We start from the raw sequence: 22,475 nt of genomic DNA, 5'->3' as shown, positions 1-22,475 counted from the left end.
ATTTTATGGCTGAGATTGCAAAATTGCATAAACAATGATAGAGTATGCTTCAGTCAGATGTTTTAAGCTGTTGCTTAATGTGATCATTTAAAGACTTAAGAATTTTGATGTTAATTGATTAACAGCAATAAATGAATTAGGTGAAGTCAATTGCATTTTTACCACAACAAGGGAAAAGAAAAGAGGTGGACACTTTCCTTGGGGCTTTCCCAATTTATTTTAAAATGCTAATCGAAAAATTCATTAATTGTAGCAAATCAACAATTATTGCTTAACAGTTCATTTATATATTGTTTGTATTTGTATTATTTTTAGAAAACTGTAGAATGACACAGCACACCAGATTTAAAAAATATCATCTCAGCATTCATCGAAGGGTTTTCTCCAACACATTCATATTTATCCAAATTATCAACATTTAATGTCTGATCTTGATCACAAAAAGTTCAAAATTTACAAAGATAAGGCTGTCAAATTTTTGCTGCATTGCATTAATTTATTTTAAGAAAAAATTCATAGTTGCTAAGAATTTCAATTTTGTGTTTAACACTTAAAGCAGTTCATCAAACAGTGATTTATGGCTATTTAACATATTTCAAGCTAGATTTGGCAACTTTGCAGTCTGTTTGCATCAATTCAGATGATTCTAGTCCAAACAAAGCATAAATGTTATCCCATGAAAAAAATTACTTCCACATGTTTCTTTACAAACCAAGTAAAAAATTCCACAGAAGCATTGACACACTTACCCATAAAATAAATCTTTATCTGATGTTTAATTTTATAAAATAAACCCATTTAGAGTCTTTTTTAAATTTTTCTTCATAAAAAATATGTTGTAAATGGGGAAAAGAATTCAAAAAGCTCAGATGTACAGCAATATGTTCATGTCTCTATTTATAATAAAGAATGTGTGTGTGTGTGCATCCATGTGACAAAACCTTGCTATCAAATTTGACATATATGTTAGAAGGTGTAAGTGGGCACCTCAAAGTCCCCCCCCCCCCTGAAACGTTGATTAATTAAAAAAAAAAAAAAATTGAATGATATTTGGAAATTTTCCTACCACAGCCCCAAAAATTATTGCTGCACAAAACCTTTAACATTTAAAAACTGATTTAAAATTAGTTTTTTTTAACTTTGTTTTTCATATCATTTTAAGAATTGTAAGTTTCTCTTTTAATGATACCAATTTAATTGTGTACATTTTTTGAGGGGTCTTGACATTTTTTAAAAATTTATTTTGCCCAATTTTTCAACAATGGATTTTTATTTTTGGACTGAAATTTAATCATTTTCTCAAATATTAAATTGTGTGATTTTCTTCAATTATTGAAAGTTAACAAAGAAGGATTCTATTTGACAACTGTGTAGTTTCTATGAGAAATAAGAATGTGAAATACTATCACAAAAATTAAATGAATTGGACATTTATGGTTTTAACAGTACCAAGATATCATGACAGCTGGATGCATTACAATGGCTTATATACACAATGAATAATACAGGAGCAAGACTATTAAAATAACACAATTTTAATTCTGTTTCAATTTGATTGATATTTATAAATTTTTATAGAGGAAATTGCAAGCATCAAATTATGCTTAAGAGATTTAACTAACAGTAAACACAGCCAGTTTTCCTGGTAAATCAACACGGCCACAAAAGTGGTAGTTCATAATTAAAGAATATAATATCAGTACATTTCTGCTTTTTTAATTAGATTGCTGTTCATGAAAACAATGCTTCAAATTTGTTTTAGTAAAAATGTTGCATTTGAATAATTTTTCTATACAAAACAAAGAAATTAAATTTCAAAGACAATTTACTATAGTATGGAAATTAGCATACCATAGTTGTTAGTTTGAAGGGGGGGGGGTAAGATTTATTCAATACATTCATTTATAATAAAAACTCCTATTTTCTATGTAAGAATTTTATTTCAATAACTCAAAACTTTAAAAGACTCAAAATTTAGTAATTAGTTTTATTCATAATTTTAGATGAGAATAAACATAAAAGAAAATTGTACCTCCATTTCCAAAAATTGCATCAAATTGCCAATGACGCATACAACTTTTTCTGGACACTTTTCACATATAGAAATCAAAAATTGTGACAAGGAATGTGCAGCAGTTAGGTTAGTCACTAAAGATTTAACATCAAGTAAAATAGCCTCCCTACACAAAAAATTATTGAATAAAAATAAAAATAAGAACTTAAATAACTATGGCAATAGACAAATATTTCTTTTTTAAATATAGTTATTGAAAAGAAGGCTTTCCCATTGATCAAGTCCCAATTTAATAAAATCAAAATAGTTAACAACAATTATACTATTCAAGGCACTTTAATATTATCAATATTCCAATTTCAAAAATCAATCCAACTTGCAGATAAGATTTATGTTTAATTTATTTCAATTGTTATAAGAGATATTATAACTAGGAAGCAACATAAAAATCACAAATATTATATATAAGAATAGCTTCTAGTATTTTGAATAAAGTCATGTCATTTTAAAATCTGGGAACAAACTGTAAAATCATTTAAAATAGCATATCAAAAAGAAAAACAGTTTTTATAAAGCATGTAAAATAGCTTTCAACATGTAAAATAGCTTTAAATTTTTAAACTTCTAGAGAAAAGGGAGATACACGTAAATTAACAACCACAAATTTTATTTTGGAGAAAAATCATTTTATTTATACAATATTATGTTTTAATACCATGAACTCCTTCAAAATAATTTATTTTTAAAATCCCTAATTTTGTTATAATATAATTAAATTATGTTATTACTATTTAATTAAATTAGTACTTTAACAATATTTAGGAGATGTTTTTGCTCCAAAGGATATATTTTTTTAAATCAGAATTTAAAAAGTAATCCAAACAAGTAAATATATCAGAAAGCAATTGATTTTTGATTCTATATTTTCAGGTTTGATTTAAAATCCTTAAAACTTTCTCAAAAGAGACACTGTATGCTTAAAGTTTACAAAACTAAATTTTAATAATGCCAGTTTAAAGATTCTTAATCATACAATTTACCAACAGAGAAGTAATAGAAATTTGGAGAAATTTTTTGAATTTTGCGGAGATTTTCTTTTAGTGATGGCCTGTTCCTTGTTTAATAGGAAGATGAGGAGGAAGGACAGTAATTGACCACTTTGTGGCCAATTCAATGAAGAGAATGTCAGTTTGACAAATTGGTCAATGTAAGGATGGACAATGCTAAAGATAGAAGACGGCCACAACAAATCTTGTCAATACTGCCTCGTTCAGTGGTGGTGGGTGGTCGGATGTACACAAGAAGAGAAGTAATAGAGTTAACTTTAGGAATGTTAATCAACTGTTGTTTAGACTGCTGTTTTATGGATTGAGGCAGTTCTTAAAAAGCATGAAATAAATAAATAAATGCTATTTTATAGATTGTTGTATGGATTGAGAGACAGCTCTTAAAAAGCACAAAAGAAATAATATATATTAAAATGGCTTTTAAAATAAATCCAATTCCAGTTGCAAATAATTTCAACTCATATTTTGGCTCTGATATACAAACTTTGATAAAATGTACACAAAATCTTTGTACAAAATAAAAGCATAACATAAAAAAAAAATGCAAATTACCTGCAAATATCTGCAGCTAAAGTATCAGCTGAATTTTCTTGCATAAAGTGTACGACAGCCTCAGCCATAATACTTGGCAAGTGTTCAAAATCTTGAACCATTTGCAAGATTTTTATACTGTATCCTATAAAGGGAAAAGGCTAAATATACATGCATTTATTGATAAATATATAAAATTTAACCAAATGAATAAAAGTTATATTTTATTACCAATGCCAGTTCTATTTTCAGCAAAAACTGAACCAAGGAAGCGAAAGATTTCTATTTTCATTCCTTTATCTTTTGCAATCTCTACATTTTCCAAAAGCTTGAAAAATGAGTTGGTAACATAGCTATAAAAAATCACTAAAATTAATACTATATTTATATAATGAAGAAAATTTTTAAGCAATAAGAAATGTATATAAATATTTAAAGTCATAAATAATATTTTATAAATGAATTATAAAAAAGAAATTCCCTAAGCAAGTGTAAGAATTAATTAGACAAAATAGTCAGTTATAGCTTACTGCAAAAGCAAAGGCTTTCAAATACAGAATCTCATATAATTTACAATATTACAAATTGTAACTTTTTTACTTTTTGTACATTTAGTTTTCAAGCTTTTTAATTTTTTAAAACTATGATGGTTATGCGGTTTTGATCAAAGTTTGTTTATATATATATATATATATATATATGAATATTTTTATATTTTTTTGAAAATTAAAACATATAGATTAATAATTTCTCATATACTAATAATACAACATTAAAAAAATAACAAATTTGTATTATTAAAGACAAACTGAATAAAAAAGACTATTTTATCTGCATTATTTTGAATGTGGCTTATTAGGAAATCCTGAAATATATAATCCAGATTTAACTTTTCTAGTACTTACAGTATTGAAGAAAATTTATTCATTTTATTGTATGTATATAAAAAAGAGAATGTAATCACAATTTCAAAAATCAAATAAAATATGTAACAAAAATTAACACAAAATAATAAGGATTAAAAGAAAATTATTTAAAAGAGAGATATTAATTAATAATATATTTAGAGATTCTAATTTCAACAATAAATATAATATATATAGTCAAGATATGTCATTGGCTTCAATGGCTAAGCTAAACACACCCCATTATATATTGATCAGTTAATATGTTTCCCCACACTACTAAACACTTTCCTCCTAATATATACCAAATGTTAGTAAGATTTTTAAGCCAAAGAGTAGTCATTTAGACATCTATATTTTGCTTTAATTTAGTTTTGAAATAATTAAGGGATTCAGAAATATCTTTATTTATTGATATTTCATTACATTTCAAAAATCTTTTTAATGTTTATTTATTAATAATACAGATTAATGCCCTTATGTCTGTGTGGATGCTCAACAAGACAGACTATTTGATTTATAACCACCAAATTTCACACACATACAGCTGGGAGGATGGAAATATCTGCACATTAGTGAGACCATATTTATTTATTTTTTCAAATTTTAATTAGTTAAAAATAGGCAATATTTTCACATTTTTCTGTAGTAACTTTTAAAATTATAACTGCACACAAAAATAAATTTTACACAATTTCAACATTTTTTAAAATAATTTTTTTCAAATAATAATATCAATTTAATAACTGTGCTAATCTTTCCTGAATATTGATAATTTTTTAAAATTATTATTATTATTATTTGGATTGTATCCAACAGCAGATTATATTGTTGCTCTGAAATTCAAAAAAGTTTTCATTGTTTCATTAAATATATAATAACTTGGTTTTCTTCCACTGCTGGAAACTGAGAAAGAAGGATTCTGTTTAATACGAGTGTAATTAAAACAAAATAAAAAGTGAAATTAAAATACCAGAAAATTTAGAACACAGATGAATTGCACATTTAGGTTTTTAATAATGAAAGGATGTCACAGAACTGGTATCTATTTGAAATGTTCATGTATACAATAAAGAGAGTATATGTAAAACAATAAAAATATAACCACTTAAATAACAATATATTGATAGAATTATGGACTTGAAAATATATCTAAATGGTTTCGCTGAAATTAAATATAATATCCCTGGCAAATTAGAGGTTGCCAAAGGCAACTAAGCTATGATTAAAAATTTAAAAAAAGTGTTTTACAAATATTTGCTAAAAATTCAAGAAAAATTATAACTAATTAAAAGAAATTTACTGAAATGTGTGCTTTAAATTAAATTAAGGATTAAAATATAGGACAGCATGATAAAAATTAGTATTTGTATTTTGAAATTACATTTGAAAAGTGATAAAAAATTTTTTGCACCATAGCTTTAGAAATTAAAATCTTTAGCACAAATATAAAATATTTCTAGTTATTAATTCATGTTTTTTTTTTAACTCATTGTTTAACAGCATTGAAAAATTAAATGCAAAATATACTTCCTAGTTAACCAAAAAAAAAAAAAAATACATATTAGTATTCACTCATAAAATAATAAGTCATGAGCATAAATTACTTTATGAATTCGTAATCAATAATTGGAGGGCTCCAAAACTTCCTAATAGGTAACTGAAATATTTTTTTCAATGTAACAAGGAATTTCAATCTTTCTTCTGGCCATTCACTGAGTTCTGATTCTTCAATAGTAATCTTCTTTTTTCGACTCTTAAATTAAAAAAGACTTATTTATTCATATATTTTAAAGACACAAAAAGAATCACTGGAAATGAATGCAATAAAGAAATGTAACAACAAAAAAAAAAGAAAATTAAAAAAAAAAAAAAATTACCTTGCCAGGATTTACGTTTGCTGCTTTTTTAAGAATTGCCTCTTCAAAAGCATGAGTGAATTGACATAATAAATAAACATTCATCATAATCATGTTACGATACTTAAAACTCAAATCTCGTTCAAATTCTTCTGTGTCTTCATTCAATATATCAGTCAGCAAATTTATCACTTTTTCAGTAACTGAAAACAAATATTAAAAATCTTATTGAAGAACCATAACAACAACAAAAAATAATAATATGACAAATAATCGCAGTCTGTAAATTGAATAGACACACCCTCTATCCAAAAGACCATTGTTCATCATTATTAAACAAGATTCTTATAGCTTTATATTTTAACTGTATTAGCCTTTATTGGATACTAAAAGCTTTATACCTGACATAGCTGATAAGGCACTGTAGTCACATGACTTACTTGACAGGTAACTTAAGATCATCAAGGGTTAAATAAATAGCATTTCACATTTGTATAATTTAATTGCATAAAAAACTGAATTTAAGAGCAACTTTAGTGCATATAAACAACTAGGCTTGTTAATAGTCATGGCTAAAGAGAATTGAGCCAAAAATAATCTGAAATAAGTTTACTCTCTTGCTATCACAAAAATCAATTAATGTTAAGTAGTTGATTCATGAGCAAGAGAAATAAAAAACTAAGATTTAATAACCAAACAACCCAAAATAAAAATGTTTGTTTATACAAATATCAGATCACAATAATTAATAACAGCTTAGAATTTTTAGTATGATACTTCACAACACAGTACTGTTTTAGACTTGTTTCACCCGTCTTCACTGCATTTTTATATATAATACATCACAATATTTGATTAAAATATAAAGGCATAAATTAGTAATAAAATGGGAAATATAACAATTTCTTCTTAATTGCAAAAGAGCTATAAACTTATTTACAATGATTATTCATGTCTTGCTAATTTGTGTTAATGATTATATAAAGGAAAATCAATGTTATAAAATGGCAAAACTTATTTAAAAAAAATTATTAAAAAATATTGAACATATTTAAGCAATGGTATTACTAAATAGATAATATTTTAAATATTAAAGAAGTAGAAAAACAAGTTTTTTTTGATAAAATGCTCCAAAGTTATTAATGGAAAAAATGTTAAAATTTTGATTAATTTTTAAATAATTAAAATATTTTTGTTACTGATTACTTACTACATAAGAAACAAATAAGCACCAAATTTAGTACCTCTTACTCCAATAATCTGCTCCATACAGCAATATTTAATTTACAGATAGTATCCAGCTTTTATTTGGTTAAAAACATAATAAATATAATTCTCAATGAGTTAGGTAAAGAAAAAGGAGAAAAACACACAAGAAAAGCGTAAATTTGTGATTTTTACAACAGTCACAGATGGGCTGCAGCTGCAAAATAGTAATTTATTTCTCTTTTTGTTTAAATGAGAATTAACAGCGTATGCAATTGATTTTGAAGGAATACATTCAAGCTTTTCAGAGCTTGTCTTTTGCAATCCATGTTTTAAACTTTATCTCTCATTGGGATATTTCATGGATCCATAAAAGAAGAAATAAATAACTATAAGGGGTACTATACTCTACAGCCAAAAACAATGAATTCAACATTTATGACAAAAGTAAAGCAGCCAATACAATTTCGAGTGAACCTCTATTTAAAATAGTATAAATGAATTTTTTAAAAATCAAATTTACATAATAAAGCATATTTTCAGCTCCTTTCATCTTACAAAAAATATAAACAGTTTAAGTATTTAAACCGATTATATAACATAAATAAATCGGATTTAATAAAATAATTTTTCAATTTAAAATATATTATTTATTTAGAAAAATTACTTTACTAGCTAAAAAAAGGTTAAAAAGAATTTAACATTTGCATTATTTTATCTATTTACTATGATAATTTAATCCAAATTAAAATTAAAAATAAATCAAGTATAATAACAGTAGAAATGAATAAAAACATAAAATTCACTAAAAGGTTCTCACTCAATTAAAAAAGGAGGGAAATTGATCTTAATGAACTAATTACATTGATTCGTAGATTTCAAAAGAATGAAAATTACCTTGAAGGAGAATTTGAAAAGCAGACACCTTTAAACCTTCATCTAACTCTGAAAATTGCCTGTTCAGAAAACATCTTATTATTCATAATATTTTAAAACAACATGAATAAATTTAAAATTACAGTATGCAATGGCAACAATTAGAATATTACTCATATTAAAGATTATTTTTATCAATAGTTATTAAAATTAATCAATAAGAGCTCAAAGTTTTTCATTTGAATGAGAATACTAACATTCTATCATTACATATTAGGTGATATTTTGATTATGCGTTGTTTTAATAGTACATTGATAACAGCTTATAAATTAGATGAATATTTGAAACACACACACACTCATGGAAATAGTGTTTTTTTCCTTCAATATAATATCATTAATGTCCATATTAAAAATTTTTGCAATCTAAAATTCTAAATCAATTCAAAACCATTAGAAATATGTTCGTGCACTTCTATATAATAAAATGATAAAATTTGAGTTTTAATGAATTTAGGATTGAAGCTTAAGATTTTTATTTATAAAATTAACTACATGCAAACACAAGGACATTATTAGTTAATAAAAATAAAAATACATAAAATTTCTATAAGCTAAAAGTGGACAGATAATTATTTTCTAGAAACTTAAATGGATAATGTGAAAATAAAGGATATTGTGCATTCAGAAAATATAATCAGATGAAGATAAGAAAAATTAACAAGATACTTAGCAAAACAAGGAGTTTTTTTAATATAACATTAGATATTAAAATAATTTAAAATCTTTTACTTTAATAAATTTCTTAAAATAAATACAATAAATATCATAAAAGAAAAAAAAAAATTGGAATTTCAAAAAAGGAATTTCATTGAAGTTGCTTTTTAAAAATAATTTCTTGGTTTAAGAATTAGTAAAGTAACATTTAAAGAACAGATATTTTAATAATTTTGAAAACATAACACATTCAAAATACTTACCGAAGAAGATTGCAATACAAGTCAAAATGGTTGAAAATAAAACCTTCAATATCAGCATACATAGATCGCTTCAGTTCTAAAATAGTTAATTAATAAATAAAATGAGCATGTTAATAATTTAGATATCTAACTTTAATGATTACAGATTTTTTTTAAATTAAAAGCAAATATTGAATTTAAAAGCAGAAGAAAGAAACATTATGAATACATAAATAATTTATTTTTAAAGTACAATGGAAAGTGATTAATTCCAACTTTAAATTCTGATTTTATGCAGCTCTTTAAATTTTCTATTTCATATATTGTTAGGAAACTCTAGTTTTAATTCAAATTTTCATTTATGTTCAATCATCATTAAATTATATAAATTGAATAATATATTGAAAGGAAAATGTATACCTTTTAATAAATGCAGACAAAATACAAAACAGAATCTTATTCTGCAAAATTGATAAAATACTTGACAGTTCATAATAGAAGGTTACTGCAGTTGACAAACACATCATGTAGGCAGTAATGTGTAAAAGCAATAAATTTATTTAAAAAATATTTTTAAAATGTATGCTAGTTAGAATTAAATAATGTAGTAATATATTTTCCCATATACTGCATTTTACATATGACGGTTCCATAGTTTAATAATCTAAAAGTACAATTTTATAAAATATGCTAAAAAAAGCAATCGTCAATTCAACAAGCAAAAAGGATGAGAACAGTAAGAAAAATTATTACTAAAATTAATATTCAATTTTTGAGTTGCAATGCACATTGTATTATAATAGAAATTTGTTTAGTAATAAGAAATAGAAAATATTCATGAAACTTTAAACAGGATAATTATCATTCATATTAATAGAGCTTAATCTTAGAAATTCATTTAAAAAAATACTTAAAATAGTGATATTTTTTTTATATGTAGAAATAAAAAAATTTGTAAGCCATCAAATGCTGAATATTCACACAAGAACAATAAATTTTTATCACAAAGCTAAAATATAACATAATATACAAGTTTAGGATGAGTTAAAAGTAAATTGCCATTTAATAAACTTGAACACATTTCTAGAAAAGAAGAGATAAAAGTCACACTATTATATGCTTACGCAGAACTTCCACGGTAATAGACTGCTTTGAAAATTCTTCTTTCACAGTATAATGTTTTGACGATGAAGAGAAAAGATTCTCTAACCGGGATGGTATTGAAAATTCCAAATCACACATTTTTTTTAATCTAATAAAAAATAATTAAAAAAAACATGAATATTTTATACAAAAAATAAATTATACAAATAAGAAATCAAATAAATAAACTCCATTTTAATGCATATTTACAAACAAATTTTATGACAATGTAATGAATGTATTGAGCAATTGTCCAATTTCAAGGTTTGTTTTAATAAAGTGTTATGTAAATAAATTTTTCATTATTTTTTTTTAAAAAAAGAAATAATTTAAGCACATTAAAAAAGCTGTATATACTTAGTCAATGTTTATAAGAGAGTATTTCATGAAAATTTTCAACACCAACAGTTACAAATCAATCATGTGAACTATATGGTTTTAATGAAGTGACTTTATTAAAATGAATTTTAAGTATTGGGGAAATATAGCATACTGATTTCAAAAATAAATATATTAAACTTATTATCTGAAGCGTTTCATAATACGAGAAAAATTAATTCTCGATATTACAATTAAAAAAAATCTTTCGGAAATAATGAAAACTGAAATTTGAATTGCACTGAAAAAAGTTCTATTCTACCAGAAATAGTTTTCTCTGCGAAATATTCAAATGCGTTCACAAACTACTCACAATATTTATTTTCTACTAATTCGAAAGAATTTAAAATACAAAAATGATAAATTACATTATAATTATAATGTAAACATTATACATTATAATGTAAAAAACGAAACTTAAAAACTATCTTACACTTAGCATCACACTAATAACACATATACATGTCAAACTGAATTTTGAATACATAAAATTATCTGACTTTCAATATACAATAAAAGAATACATACTTTTGATAGAAAAACCGGAAACAAATAAATAAAGTGAGAAGTAGGTAAAAACAGATTTTCTTTTTACACTCGTAAATATTCAATTCACAATTCTACAAACTGAACTCGTTTCTACTTTGCCGCCAGTTTATTTGTTTTGAAAAATGTATTGCCACTCAAAATGACGATTTACGCTGCGACTGAATTTGCTTTCACGTTGAACAAACAAAATCAAAGATAACATTTTTTTTATAAAACATTCGATTATGTTCTTTTTGATACTATCGACAAATAGTTAATAAAATAACATAAATTATTTTACTCAGTTTTGATTTATCAAGCGCTAAATAAAAGCCTCAGTTTATTTCTGACAGCTATGTAGGTGTAGTTCTATCAAAATTTCGATGTTATGAATCTTTCAATATATCATTTTTGCATATCGATAATGATTATTGACATTTTTCAGAGCGTCGCTTTGCTCTCTTTTGAGACCGAAACAATTACAATAAATTTAATAATATACAAGTGTACAGAAAAGTAATTTTCTGTATGTATCAGCTTATGAATATCTACAGAAAAACTTGAAACTGGCGATCTTAAGAATCCACCAACATTTGAAAACTCCTTATATCATTAGCAATATTTTTATATTGCATCTGTTGCTATTCGGCCATATTTAACTTAAAACTATTAAAAATCTAGTCATCTGGAATTTTGTTTATAATTAATAGTTTATAACTATGATGTCTTTAAACAACTTACCTGCAGCCGATGATGCTGCCGATAATAAAATTCCATCTTCTGTGAATGATACATCAGGTGAAACACCTGTCAAAAAAGGTATTTTTCTCTTTAATGTTCTTGCATTCTCTCTCATTATTTGTATGTACTTCTAATAACTACATTTTATTATTTTGTTAAAAATGTCCGTGAGATTTCATTAATTCCTAACATTCTTCGTGGAAATTACTGATCTAAATACTAGAATGTCACTTAGCATTGGTGATTCCATTGACAAATTAATTTCCAATTTTCATTATAATACTCACAAATTCTCATTGCTATGAATTTTACGAAAATAATGTACAATAAATTGCTAATTCAAAAATACTTGCTTTCATTAATGAATGTTAAATGTGATGATAATCATTAAAAAAATAAAATGTATCATAAAAAGCATTGGACAAAATGCTTATAAAACTAAAATTGTTTTGATTGTTCTACAATATGCACAATATGGGATTTCAATTAAATCAGGTTTTTATCATCTAGATATTAATATGAACATGACAAAACCTGTAGAGTGCTTAATCAACCGATTATTACTTTTGTATATTGCTATTTATTCAGTATTTAAATTTACAAAAAGAATTTATTTATTAAACCTTAAAAAGTGTCTCTTTAAAAAGTAAAAAATAGTAAGTTACTTGTGTATTGAATGTGTGCAATTGGCAAAATAATTAGTAGACTAGCATGACATCTTTGACAATTAATCACTGGCACAAATACTATTAAATATGGATTAGAATATAATATTTAAATAGGTTAGTTGTGCAATTTAATTCCTAAAATTACTTGACATACTTTAAATATTTAATTGAAACTAATACTCAAGTTCTCAAAAGTACTTTTGAGAATTGTCAATGTATTTTTGAAATATAATAAGAATTAATAAAATAGTAAGTGAAATAATATTTTGAAGTAATAGTAAGTGAATTTATTTTTTGGGTGCTTGTTAATTTTTTGCAGTCCTTATGTTTACTTTGCAATTTTCCGATTATGCCAAGCTCTCTTACACATATTATGCAACAAGCTTGCAATATATTTTGGTTGCTTAGCAATAAAATCCAGTGAACATAAAAATAAACAAATACTAATCTTTTGGTTAAATATTAATAATTAAATATATTGTTTATATTAAAATTCATTAGTTTTCTAAATAAAGGAAATATTAGATGTTTAGCTGTTTAGAATCTTCTCTGAAATCCATTTTTTAAGCACGTAAAATTCAAGCAAATTTTAACAACAAGTAGCTTCTTCATTACGTACTTATATAAAATGTTTTTTTTTAAAGCATAATCTTAATTTTTAGTAGATGCAATCAATTTTCTAATTTCTTTTCATTCCAAATTATTGTAATTTTTTTTATCCAACCCTTTCATATTTCATTGAGTTATCGAATTTCATTTTAGCATTTTTATTTTCAGGTGGTAAAAAAAATTCTATTAAAGGTGGTAAAAAACCAAAAAAAGGTGAAAATGAAGTAATGTCTAAATCAAAACTGCGAAAGCTGTTGAGAAACACAGGTCAGGAATATGTCACTAAAAAGGGCAAAGTGGTAAAGGCAAAGATTTTTGAAAATAAAGACTGTGGCTGTTCAAAGCGCTGTGTAACTAAAATAGCAGTTGAAGATAGACAAAAATGTTTTGATAAATTTTGGAAAATGGGTGATTTTGGTAAGCAAAATGCTTACCTCAGTGGTCTAGTTACTAGGGAAGCAGTCAAACAGCATCGGCCACGGCTTAATTGTACCAACCGTGGTCCTAAAGGTGTCACTTATCAATATCGTGTCAATGTTGGAAGAGTTAGCAAACAAGTATGCAAAAAGTATTTTTTACAAACATTCCTAGTGTCTGATGGAAGATTATCGAGAGCTTTAAGAAAAGAAGAAAACGAAAAAGAACCAGGAGAAGATTTACGGGGCAAGAAACCACCTGCTAATAAAACTAGTGAAGAGCAATTAAATCGAGTACGTGATCATATTAATGAATTTCCACGATATGATGCACACTATGCAATAAATCCTAAAGGGAAATTCTTAAAATCAGATCTTAATGTAAAGAAAATGTATGGGATGTATGTGGACTTGTGTAAAGAAAAAGAAATTCCTTTTGTAAAAGAAAATATTTACAGAAGTGTTTTCAATGATGAATTCAGTCTTTCTTTTCTATCACCTCGGAGAGATCCATGTCACCTACTTCTTAATACTACTCGGAAATCCCCGAACTCAACACCTCGTAAGAAAATGAAACCTCAAATTAATATGGAAGTTGAAGGATTAAGGCCACAACCTCCACCAATGCCACAGCATCAAAAATTTCAAGTTGCTCCTCAGTTATTTTGTCCAACTGACAACTTAAAATGTGCATACAATCATCTTAGTGCACCACCAACGCATATGGTGCAAGAAAAAAATACTCACTATCCTCAATGTGAAGAGGCAATGACTCATAACTATTTTCCTCAAGACCATAGTGCAAATAATCATATTTACCCTACTCAAACACCAAGCTTTTTTAATTTGTAATATTGTAATTTTAAAAATTAATTGTATATAGGTGTAGGATTCTCTCCTTCTCTTTTAGAGAGAAAAGTGTTGGTTATTGCTGTTATGCTTTTGCTGTGTATAGAAAACTGCTTAATGTTTCATATATTTTGTTAAATCATAACAATTGCATTTATGTGTTCTGGAAAAGAACATCTAAGCCTTGATTTAAAATTTTAATAAGCCATATTGCTTATAAATAGACTTATACGATGCACTTCTTTTAAATCAAATTTTAAAATTTAAACATTAATTATCATTATATTATATAATTTTTGAAAATCAAAAAATATCTTTATCTTGTGCCTTATTTATTTTCTTCTGTATTTATAAAACATGATTCTCATAATTTTTTCAAATCTTTATCACAAGCAAGAACCATTTGTATAAGTATTGATAAGAAATTTTTGCATATTTAAAACAAGTAGTATGTTTTTATCTTCACTCTGAAAGTTTCAACCCTATTATTGTTAAGAATATTATTTTATTTAAAAAAAAAACCCTGATATATTCTTAAAAAAATTTAATTTTTTTTCATTATAATAAATATATTAAAAATGGAGATCTAAGGATTATATTTGTTAGAGTGGCTTTAGTTAGCCATTTTAATTATTAATTTAGTAATGAATATTTAAAATAACATATTTAATGAATTATTTATACAATACATGCTGTAAATTAATGTATTGTAAATTAAGAATGGATATTTCAAAACATAAACCTTAGCACCAGCTGTATAAAGAATTTTTTTTCCATTAATATCAATTCAGATTTATCAATAACTCACTGTGGTGGTGTATTACAGCCTTTTAGATGGAAGGTCATCAGTTGTTTTGATGTGTTTCATTTGATGAATGAGCTTGTATTATGGACTAATTTAAAAAATATTTATATATTTTGAAGCTGCTGTTAATATGGAATTCATATGAAAATAATTTTATGAGAGAGGATTGGTGTCGACAGTGCCTACACATTCTTGCGTTGGTGATGTTTCATTGATTGTTTTTAAATGCACTATATGAACTTAAAAATTCCAATATGAAAACTGAAGGTATTTTCTAAAAAAAACTATGAATATTGATGGAAGAATGAAATATACATTATATTTTTCATTTTTTAAGTAAAAGAATTACATCCATACAAAGTAGTTAATTTAATTTAAGCACCAAATAATTTTAAAGTAAAATTAGAATCAAAAACTGGAATGCATGTTCTGTGAAAATTCTGGATTTCATGTCAACAGGATATTTAATATTCCGTATTTATTACTTATAGTCAAATTTCTCTAACAATAGTTTTGTTGTGCATGTTTTACTTAATTCTGATTAATTATTAAAATATTTCTAAAATTACCATAATTTATTAAATCATATGAAGCATACTTTGTTGGAAGGAAGTGAATTTAATTTTTGAATTATTACAGTTTAGCAATTTTAAAGGCATTTGCAAATTACATATATATGACCTGTATTCCTCATAATGTAACATTTGGCCCTTTTTTTTTCCAGGTAAAAAAGAGAAAGCACCTGGTAAAAAACGTGTGAGAAATGAAATGAACCACAAAACGAAATTAAGAAAGTTTTTGAGGAATACAGGTCAAGAATATATCACTAAAAAAGGGAAAGTTGTCAAAGCAAAGGTTTTCGAAGATAAGGATTGTGGTTGTTCAAAGCGTTGTAACTCCAAGATTACTTGTGAACAGCGACAGAAATGCTTTGATAAATTCTGGAAAATGGGAGACTTTTCAAAACAAAATGCATATCTCAGTGGCTTAGTTACTCGAGAAGCAGTCAAACAACATCGTCCCCGAACTAACTGTAAAAATCGTGGTCCCAAAGGTGTTACATATCAGTATCGCATCAATGTGGGTAGAATAAGTCGTCAGGTGTGTAAAGTGTATTTTCTAGACACATTTGTGGTATCAAATGGGAGATTGGCTAGAGCTCTGAGGAAAGAAGAAAATGAAAGAGAACCAGGAGAAGATCTGCGAGGGAAGAAGACCCCAGCAAATAAAACAAGTGAAGAAAATTTAAATAGGGTTCGTGATCATATCAATAGTTTTCCTCGATTTGACATCCATTACCAACAGAATCCAAAAGGAAAATTTCTCAAACCAGATTTAAATGTAAAAAAAATGTATGGAATGTACCTGTTAGAGTGCCAAATGAAAAATGTCTCCTATGTAAAAGAAAATATTTATCGAACTGTGTTCAATGAGGAATATAATCTTACTTTCTTGTCACCACGTAAGGACCCTCTATTGCTGCTCAATCCAGATAGACCTAAGATGCAAAAGCCACGTAAAAAGAATCCATCAAAAGCACTTACTATTAGACCAGAAAATAATACTCTACAAACTATGCCAATCTGCCCACCTGATAATACAGTTCCTATGAGACCTCCTCAAAGGTGTAATATGCCACCACAATTGTTTTGCCCAACTGATAATGCAAAATGTTCATATAATGCACCTATAACTACTACAAGCCTTCATCAAGAAAAAGACACTATGTATGCACCTGCTTGTCAGGGAATGCTAGGTGGCGGGCCACCATTTTATCATCAGGAACAAGGGCCCCCATCATTTCACAATCAAACTCCTAGTTTCTTTAATTTATAGTGAATAAAAATCCCAACTAGTTTTTCTTATGAGCTCAAACTATTTTGTTTATTGTTTTGTTAAAACAGTTATCTTAAATTATTTTGTTTTTGTTACTTTGTATCATTTTTTTAAATCTCTGCCATATTTATTATATTTCTTTATAGATGTTTAGTATTTTGTTATGTATTTGTCTTTACATGTTTTCATCTAGTGTGTCTTGTTATTCATCTGAAATTTTATTTTGCATTTTTATGACATTTGCTTGGTATTTTTATTAGAAAAATGGATACACATTTTAATCATTTAAAAAAAAAATTGTGCTTTTTACCATATAGATACCTGAATTATCTTTCAAAGAACAAAATTTTTGTACTGTCATATAATGTATTCTGATCTCTATATTTAATACAATTCCCGGTGTGTTATTTAAGTTTTTTTATATACTTTAGAACTTTATTTCTTTTATTCTTATCATCTTTTCTGTACAAGTAGAAAAATATTTTAATGGAACAATTAAATGAAATGTTGTAATAAGAAATAATTTTGTAAGCTTATTTTTGTCCTAAAAAGAACATAGAATCAAATTCATCTGTGGTTGTTAAGCTGTTTTGGAAATAAAGGAGTAATAAATGAAAACAGAGGAATAAATGGAGTCAAAAGAAAATATTAATAAAATAAACCTTTCTGAAAATCAACTTGTACTGTACTGCTGTTATTTTGAATCTAGCAGACAGATTATCAACTTTTAATATCCTATTCTAAAACACGCAAAATGTATGCCAAATTCTCTAATTATCCAACAAATTTTATTTACTCATTTAATATGCAAGTGATATTCCATGTTAGTATTTACGCTTGGCAACAGATTCTATGGAACTAACAGAAAGTATCAGCAGTTTTAATTGTATAAAATCAATATCAAATTATTCGTAGGAGCTTTATTATATTGATTTCGAATTTTGTGCTAACTCCCTTTTTATTTTCACGCCTCTTATTATTGTGACAAATTTAATGTAAAAATACAGTTATTCTATATTTTTTCTTCTCATTGTATAGAAACTCGTAATGTAGGTGAAAAAATCGAAACTCATGTGGGTAAAGTTTCAGAATATGAGCAAATTGATTTTTCAAATTTGGATTTCTATAAATGAAGAGTATTAATAAATCTCAATTGAGAATTTAGCATACAAAAACATCTTTTAAACATTTTTCTGTATTAAGTTGAATTAAATTTATTTCCTTTTCAGTAATTTGCATTGAGATTTTATAATATTTTTTTTTTTTACTAAAAAGAATTTTTTAAGTGTATCATAGGATTTTGCAATTTTATTACAAAAAAAAAATGTTAAGATTTTACAGGTGTTAACTATTGGAGCATATGTAATATACTGATTTTTTTTATTTATTATTATTTTTTTTTTTCATTTGTGTTAATAATTTTTTTTATCTAAAAAATCTTTAATTGTGCTTTTAGGAATGAGTATTTATCATTCCTAGTAAAAACTATAATTTCATCTTTAAAATAGATGCAAAGTGAATTGCAGTTTATTTGTGCTTTTTCTTTTTTCTGTTTAATTATAGCTAAATTCAATTTTGTAGTATTGATTAATATTTTTGTTGTTATTTTTTTAATGTATTCTAATTTTTATAATGTGAACTTATTATAATAATCTTGAATATTTGAAATCATAAATATTGTGTAGTAATCTTCCATGTTATATTTATCATCTTTTGTTTCAAAATAATTTCCTTGCAATGCATTAATTAAAAGTTTTAGAGATCAAAATGATAATTTATTGTTGAGTATTTATAGTTACTGTTAAATATATTCATTTGAGTTTTAAATAATCCTTTGAAGTCTATTTTAATTTTCTAATTTAATGCTATATCACTTTGATAGTTTTTAATGCTAATACTTAATCTTTTACGGGTAAGCGACTGCAAGGCTTCATCATGTACTGTTTGTCTTAATGCATTTTTGTAACTAGAATCTAATATTTATTTATCTTTGCCAAAAAAGTTCTGTGTACCATGATAATTGACCTGATGTATTAATTATCTTTCTACAAAACTAGTAAATTATTTTACAACAAATAATTATAAATCATTTAAAGATCACATCATCAAGTATGAGTTTTGATTTTTAAAAAATCCTATTTTTATTTGTGTAACTATTCATATTGAGATACTACAAATTTGTATGAATTTTCTTCCCTTGAGCTGTTACATGCTTCTCTTAATGGTTCTGTCATTAATGGAAGCAGTACTGCTACACCTCTTTAGGATGGCATGTAGTTAGTCCATTGTATGATGTATTTTTTGGAGTGAAATATTGTCCTTTCCAGGAATATTTTCAGCTTGAGGAAAAGCCAGGAATTGCATGGAACCAAAGTGGTAAAGGAGCCAAGTGAATTAGAAATATGTTATGTTTGTCCAACAAACTGTATATTGCTCTTTATTTGATTATTAGCAGGTTTGACTAGTTGTTTGCTGACATTCTGCTGAAGTCTAAATACCCGGACAAGATGAAATAAACAAATTTATTACTGTTGCTTTTTTCATCTACAAGTTCTTGAATTGTGGATCAACAATTCCACAATAATAAGGTCTTTATTTGGTCTATGATAGTTCCATTCCTGGATGTTGAAGACTTAACAGAAATGCTTCCTGCCAGCAATGTGTAGCCATCTTTGAAGCAGTTGTACAACTCTTTTTACCTGTAAGATTTCCATTGATTTGTTCTGTAGGTCTGATTAATCTTACTGATTATTTCCATTAGTAATCACCAGGCTATACACAAAATTTAAAGTTGTTGCAGATTTATTGATTTAAAAAATTATAATAAATGGAAATCTGTCAGCACTGACTTACTCTTCTAAAATATCAACTATTTGTAAACAATTGGAAGCTGCTGCTAGGATATAATTCAAGCATGCACATTAGGCAACTTTCAGATTTGCACCAAATCATCCCTTCCCAGCTTCATTTGTTTAAGCGCATAAAAATTTAAATTCAGATAGTTTTTAATCATGCCTTGTAATTTTGTTTTTAAATTAGTGTTTATTTTTCACTGTGCTGTTATTAATGCTGCAGTCAATAATAAATCAAAGTTCACAGTATACCTAAAAAAGTTATAAGTTGAATTATCATAATTGATATACTATATCTCTGGACTGTTGAAGAAACTCCATAAAATCACACAACATTAATTTTAAAATTTATGACATAAAATACTGAGTAAAGGTATTTGAAATTATATGTTTTTCATGTAGATGAATTAATTTCTACTCTTTTCAAGATTATTTAACTGGTGTAATGATAGCCAATATAGCTTTTCCTGTTCTTGCAAATTGATTTGTCATTTTTGTAATAGCTTTGTTCTGTGTTTTGAGAGACATATTAAATGGCCAGGAAGTTTGCATCCTGGTCATATAATATTAATAAATAATGCAATAAATTAAATAATGGTTAATAGTTAGGAAACTGATCTGAGAATCAAAAATAAATTTTCTCTGAAAAATATTATTTAAGAAAATTTTATAATTTTTTTTCCCAAAATACTAAAATAATTATAAAACAAGATATATTTCTCCATGTACCACTTTTTATCTAATTTCTTAATATGTCTGATACAGAATTAAGTGCAAATTATTGGATTAATGACCAGCATATTAAGCTAAATGTAATTTTATATATTAATTTGTAAATGAATGTATATTTTCAAGTGGAATAAAGCATGTTTGTAAGCTTATGTTAAATTATTATATCTAAAAGGATTACCCAAAGAAGGAAAGTGCTGAAGATTGTATTCATTCAAATTATTTTTACAATACAAGATCTGAAAGAAAAAAAAATCTTTGAAAAATGAACAGCTTTGTTTGTTATTTTTTTATTCTGTTTAAAATGTTTATTGCCATGACTCATGCCTGATATTTGGACCATCTTTCTAATTAGATAACCTCTTCTTTGTTTTCTCTCTTAACTATTGTAGAGAAATGGTCATCTAATTTGATAGATAGTTCAGTACAACTAGATAATTGGTGTGTTGTATGTATGTGTGTGTGGGGGATTTGGTAAAAACTGCATTCTATTATGTCATATTATTAATAAACTGCAACTAATTAATATTTTATATTGCAAATGTCAGTTTAAAAAAACACAAAGTTTTGAAAAAATTTCTGTGATTTTTATGTTTAATTCACTTTGTTTGAACTTTAGTATTTTGTTTGTTATATTGTAGAGAGTGCTTTATGTGATGTTATTTTATTATTAAAACATGACTGAAATACTAACAAAATTGAAGTATTAGTTTTGTATTTTTTTGTTGATTGTACATCAATTATTATATTTATAAATTTGTATGATTTTATATGTAAATAAACAATCAAGATAGTTTATAACTATTAATTTATTACCCAGGCAGCATATGAAATGTGATAGAAATGACTATTTATTTTGTAAATGAAAATTGTTTTAAATATCTGTTTTATTTAATATTTTGGTTTATGACATGCCATGATGAAAAAAAAAAAAATGTATTAATTCGAATGACAAGGTTGAAATATTAAATTACGATGATATATATTATTAGCATGAATTTCAATACTAGTTCCAATTTTTAAATTTCATGGGTATCAAATGGTATAGTGAAGTATTTTTTTAAAATCTTTATAAAGTTTATAATTCATTCAAAAAAAAGATGGAACTTAATTATATTATTTCATACCATTTTATATTGCGTGTCAATCTTTAATCATTAGCATTAAAATATGACTAATTGAAATATAATTCCTGTATAGATTTCCATCCTTTTTTAAAACTGTGTTTTTTTTGTTTTTTTTTTACATTACTTTTTAAACATTGGAACACTTCTTATAAACTGCATTTTTTTTTTTTTTTTGTAAGAAAAAAAATGTTTTTAATCTAGTTAGTAGAAGTTGGCACATTCTCTGAGGTGAATGTTGTAGTGTTCATGTGTATAGATAAGGAAAGTAAATAAAATACCTAATAAGCAAATTAAGATAAAGTAATTTCCAAATTATTCTGTTTATACCTACATTCTTACAAATAATATTTTAAAATAAAATATAGTAAAAAGAAACA

General features: G+C 25.5%; 2 protein-coding genes across 3 annotated transcripts in view; one reads left to right on the top strand and one right to left on the bottom strand.

The window, feature by feature from the left end:
• The window catches only part of LOC129988408 (condensin complex subunit 1-like), a 39,772-nt gene extending 28,185 nt beyond the window's left edge, over window positions 1-11,587 (bottom strand). Inside the window, exons 1-9 of the mRNA XM_056096632.1 lie at window positions 11,467-11,587; window positions 10,542-10,669; window positions 9,439-9,514; window positions 8,480-8,538; window positions 6,398-6,579; window positions 6,125-6,273; window positions 3,844-3,965; window positions 3,634-3,757; window positions 2,033-2,180 (exon numbers count right to left, since the gene is read on the bottom strand). Of these exons, the coding sequence (XP_055952607.1) occupies window positions 2,033-2,180; window positions 3,634-3,757; window positions 3,844-3,965; window positions 6,125-6,273; window positions 6,398-6,579; window positions 8,480-8,538; window positions 9,439-9,514; window positions 10,542-10,659 (978 nt within the window). The 5' untranslated portion in view covers window positions 10,660-10,669; window positions 11,467-11,587. The remainder of the gene's footprint in view (window positions 1-2,032; window positions 2,181-3,633; window positions 3,758-3,843; window positions 3,966-6,124; window positions 6,274-6,397; window positions 6,580-8,479; window positions 8,539-9,438; window positions 9,515-10,541; window positions 10,670-11,466) is intronic.
• A 321-nt stretch (window positions 11,588-11,908) lies between these two features.
• On the top strand, window positions 11,909-18,739 carry LOC129989145 (uncharacterized). 2 transcript variants are annotated; one of them, XM_056097482.1, is made up of 2 exons: window positions 11,909-12,285; window positions 16,279-18,739. In XM_056097482.1, the coding sequence occupies exons 1-2, from the start codon at window positions 12,186-12,188 to the stop codon at window positions 17,388-17,390; spliced, it is 1,212 nt and encodes a 403-aa protein (XP_055953457.1). In that variant the 5' UTR covers window positions 11,909-12,185; the 3' UTR covers window positions 17,391-18,739. The 2 variants fall into 2 exon arrangements, with proteins under 2 accessions (XP_055953457.1, XP_055953458.1); XM_056097483.1 differs by lacking the exon at window positions 16,279-18,739 and adding an exon at window positions 13,653-14,981.
• The last annotated feature ends 3,736 nt before the right edge of the window (window positions 18,740-22,475 follow it).

This window comes from Argiope bruennichi, chromosome 10 (genome assembly GCF_947563725.1).
Source record: "Argiope bruennichi chromosome 10, qqArgBrue1.1, whole genome shotgun sequence".
Taxonomy (NCBI): domain Eukaryota; kingdom Metazoa; phylum Arthropoda; class Arachnida; order Araneae; family Araneidae; genus Argiope; species Argiope bruennichi.
The sequence above is the reverse complement of the archived record's forward strand: the minus strand, read 5'-3'. Positions and strand labels throughout refer to the sequence as shown.

Coding starts and splice junctions, on each gene's coding strand:
- LOC129989145 (XM_056097482.1), top strand. CDS start 12,186: ATGATGTCTTTAAACAACTTACCTGCAGCCGATGATGCTGCCGATAAT. Junction 12,286..16,278: donor TGAAACACCTGTCAAAAAAG/GTATTTTTCTCT, acceptor TTTTTTTTCCAG/GTAAAAAAGAGAAAGCACCT.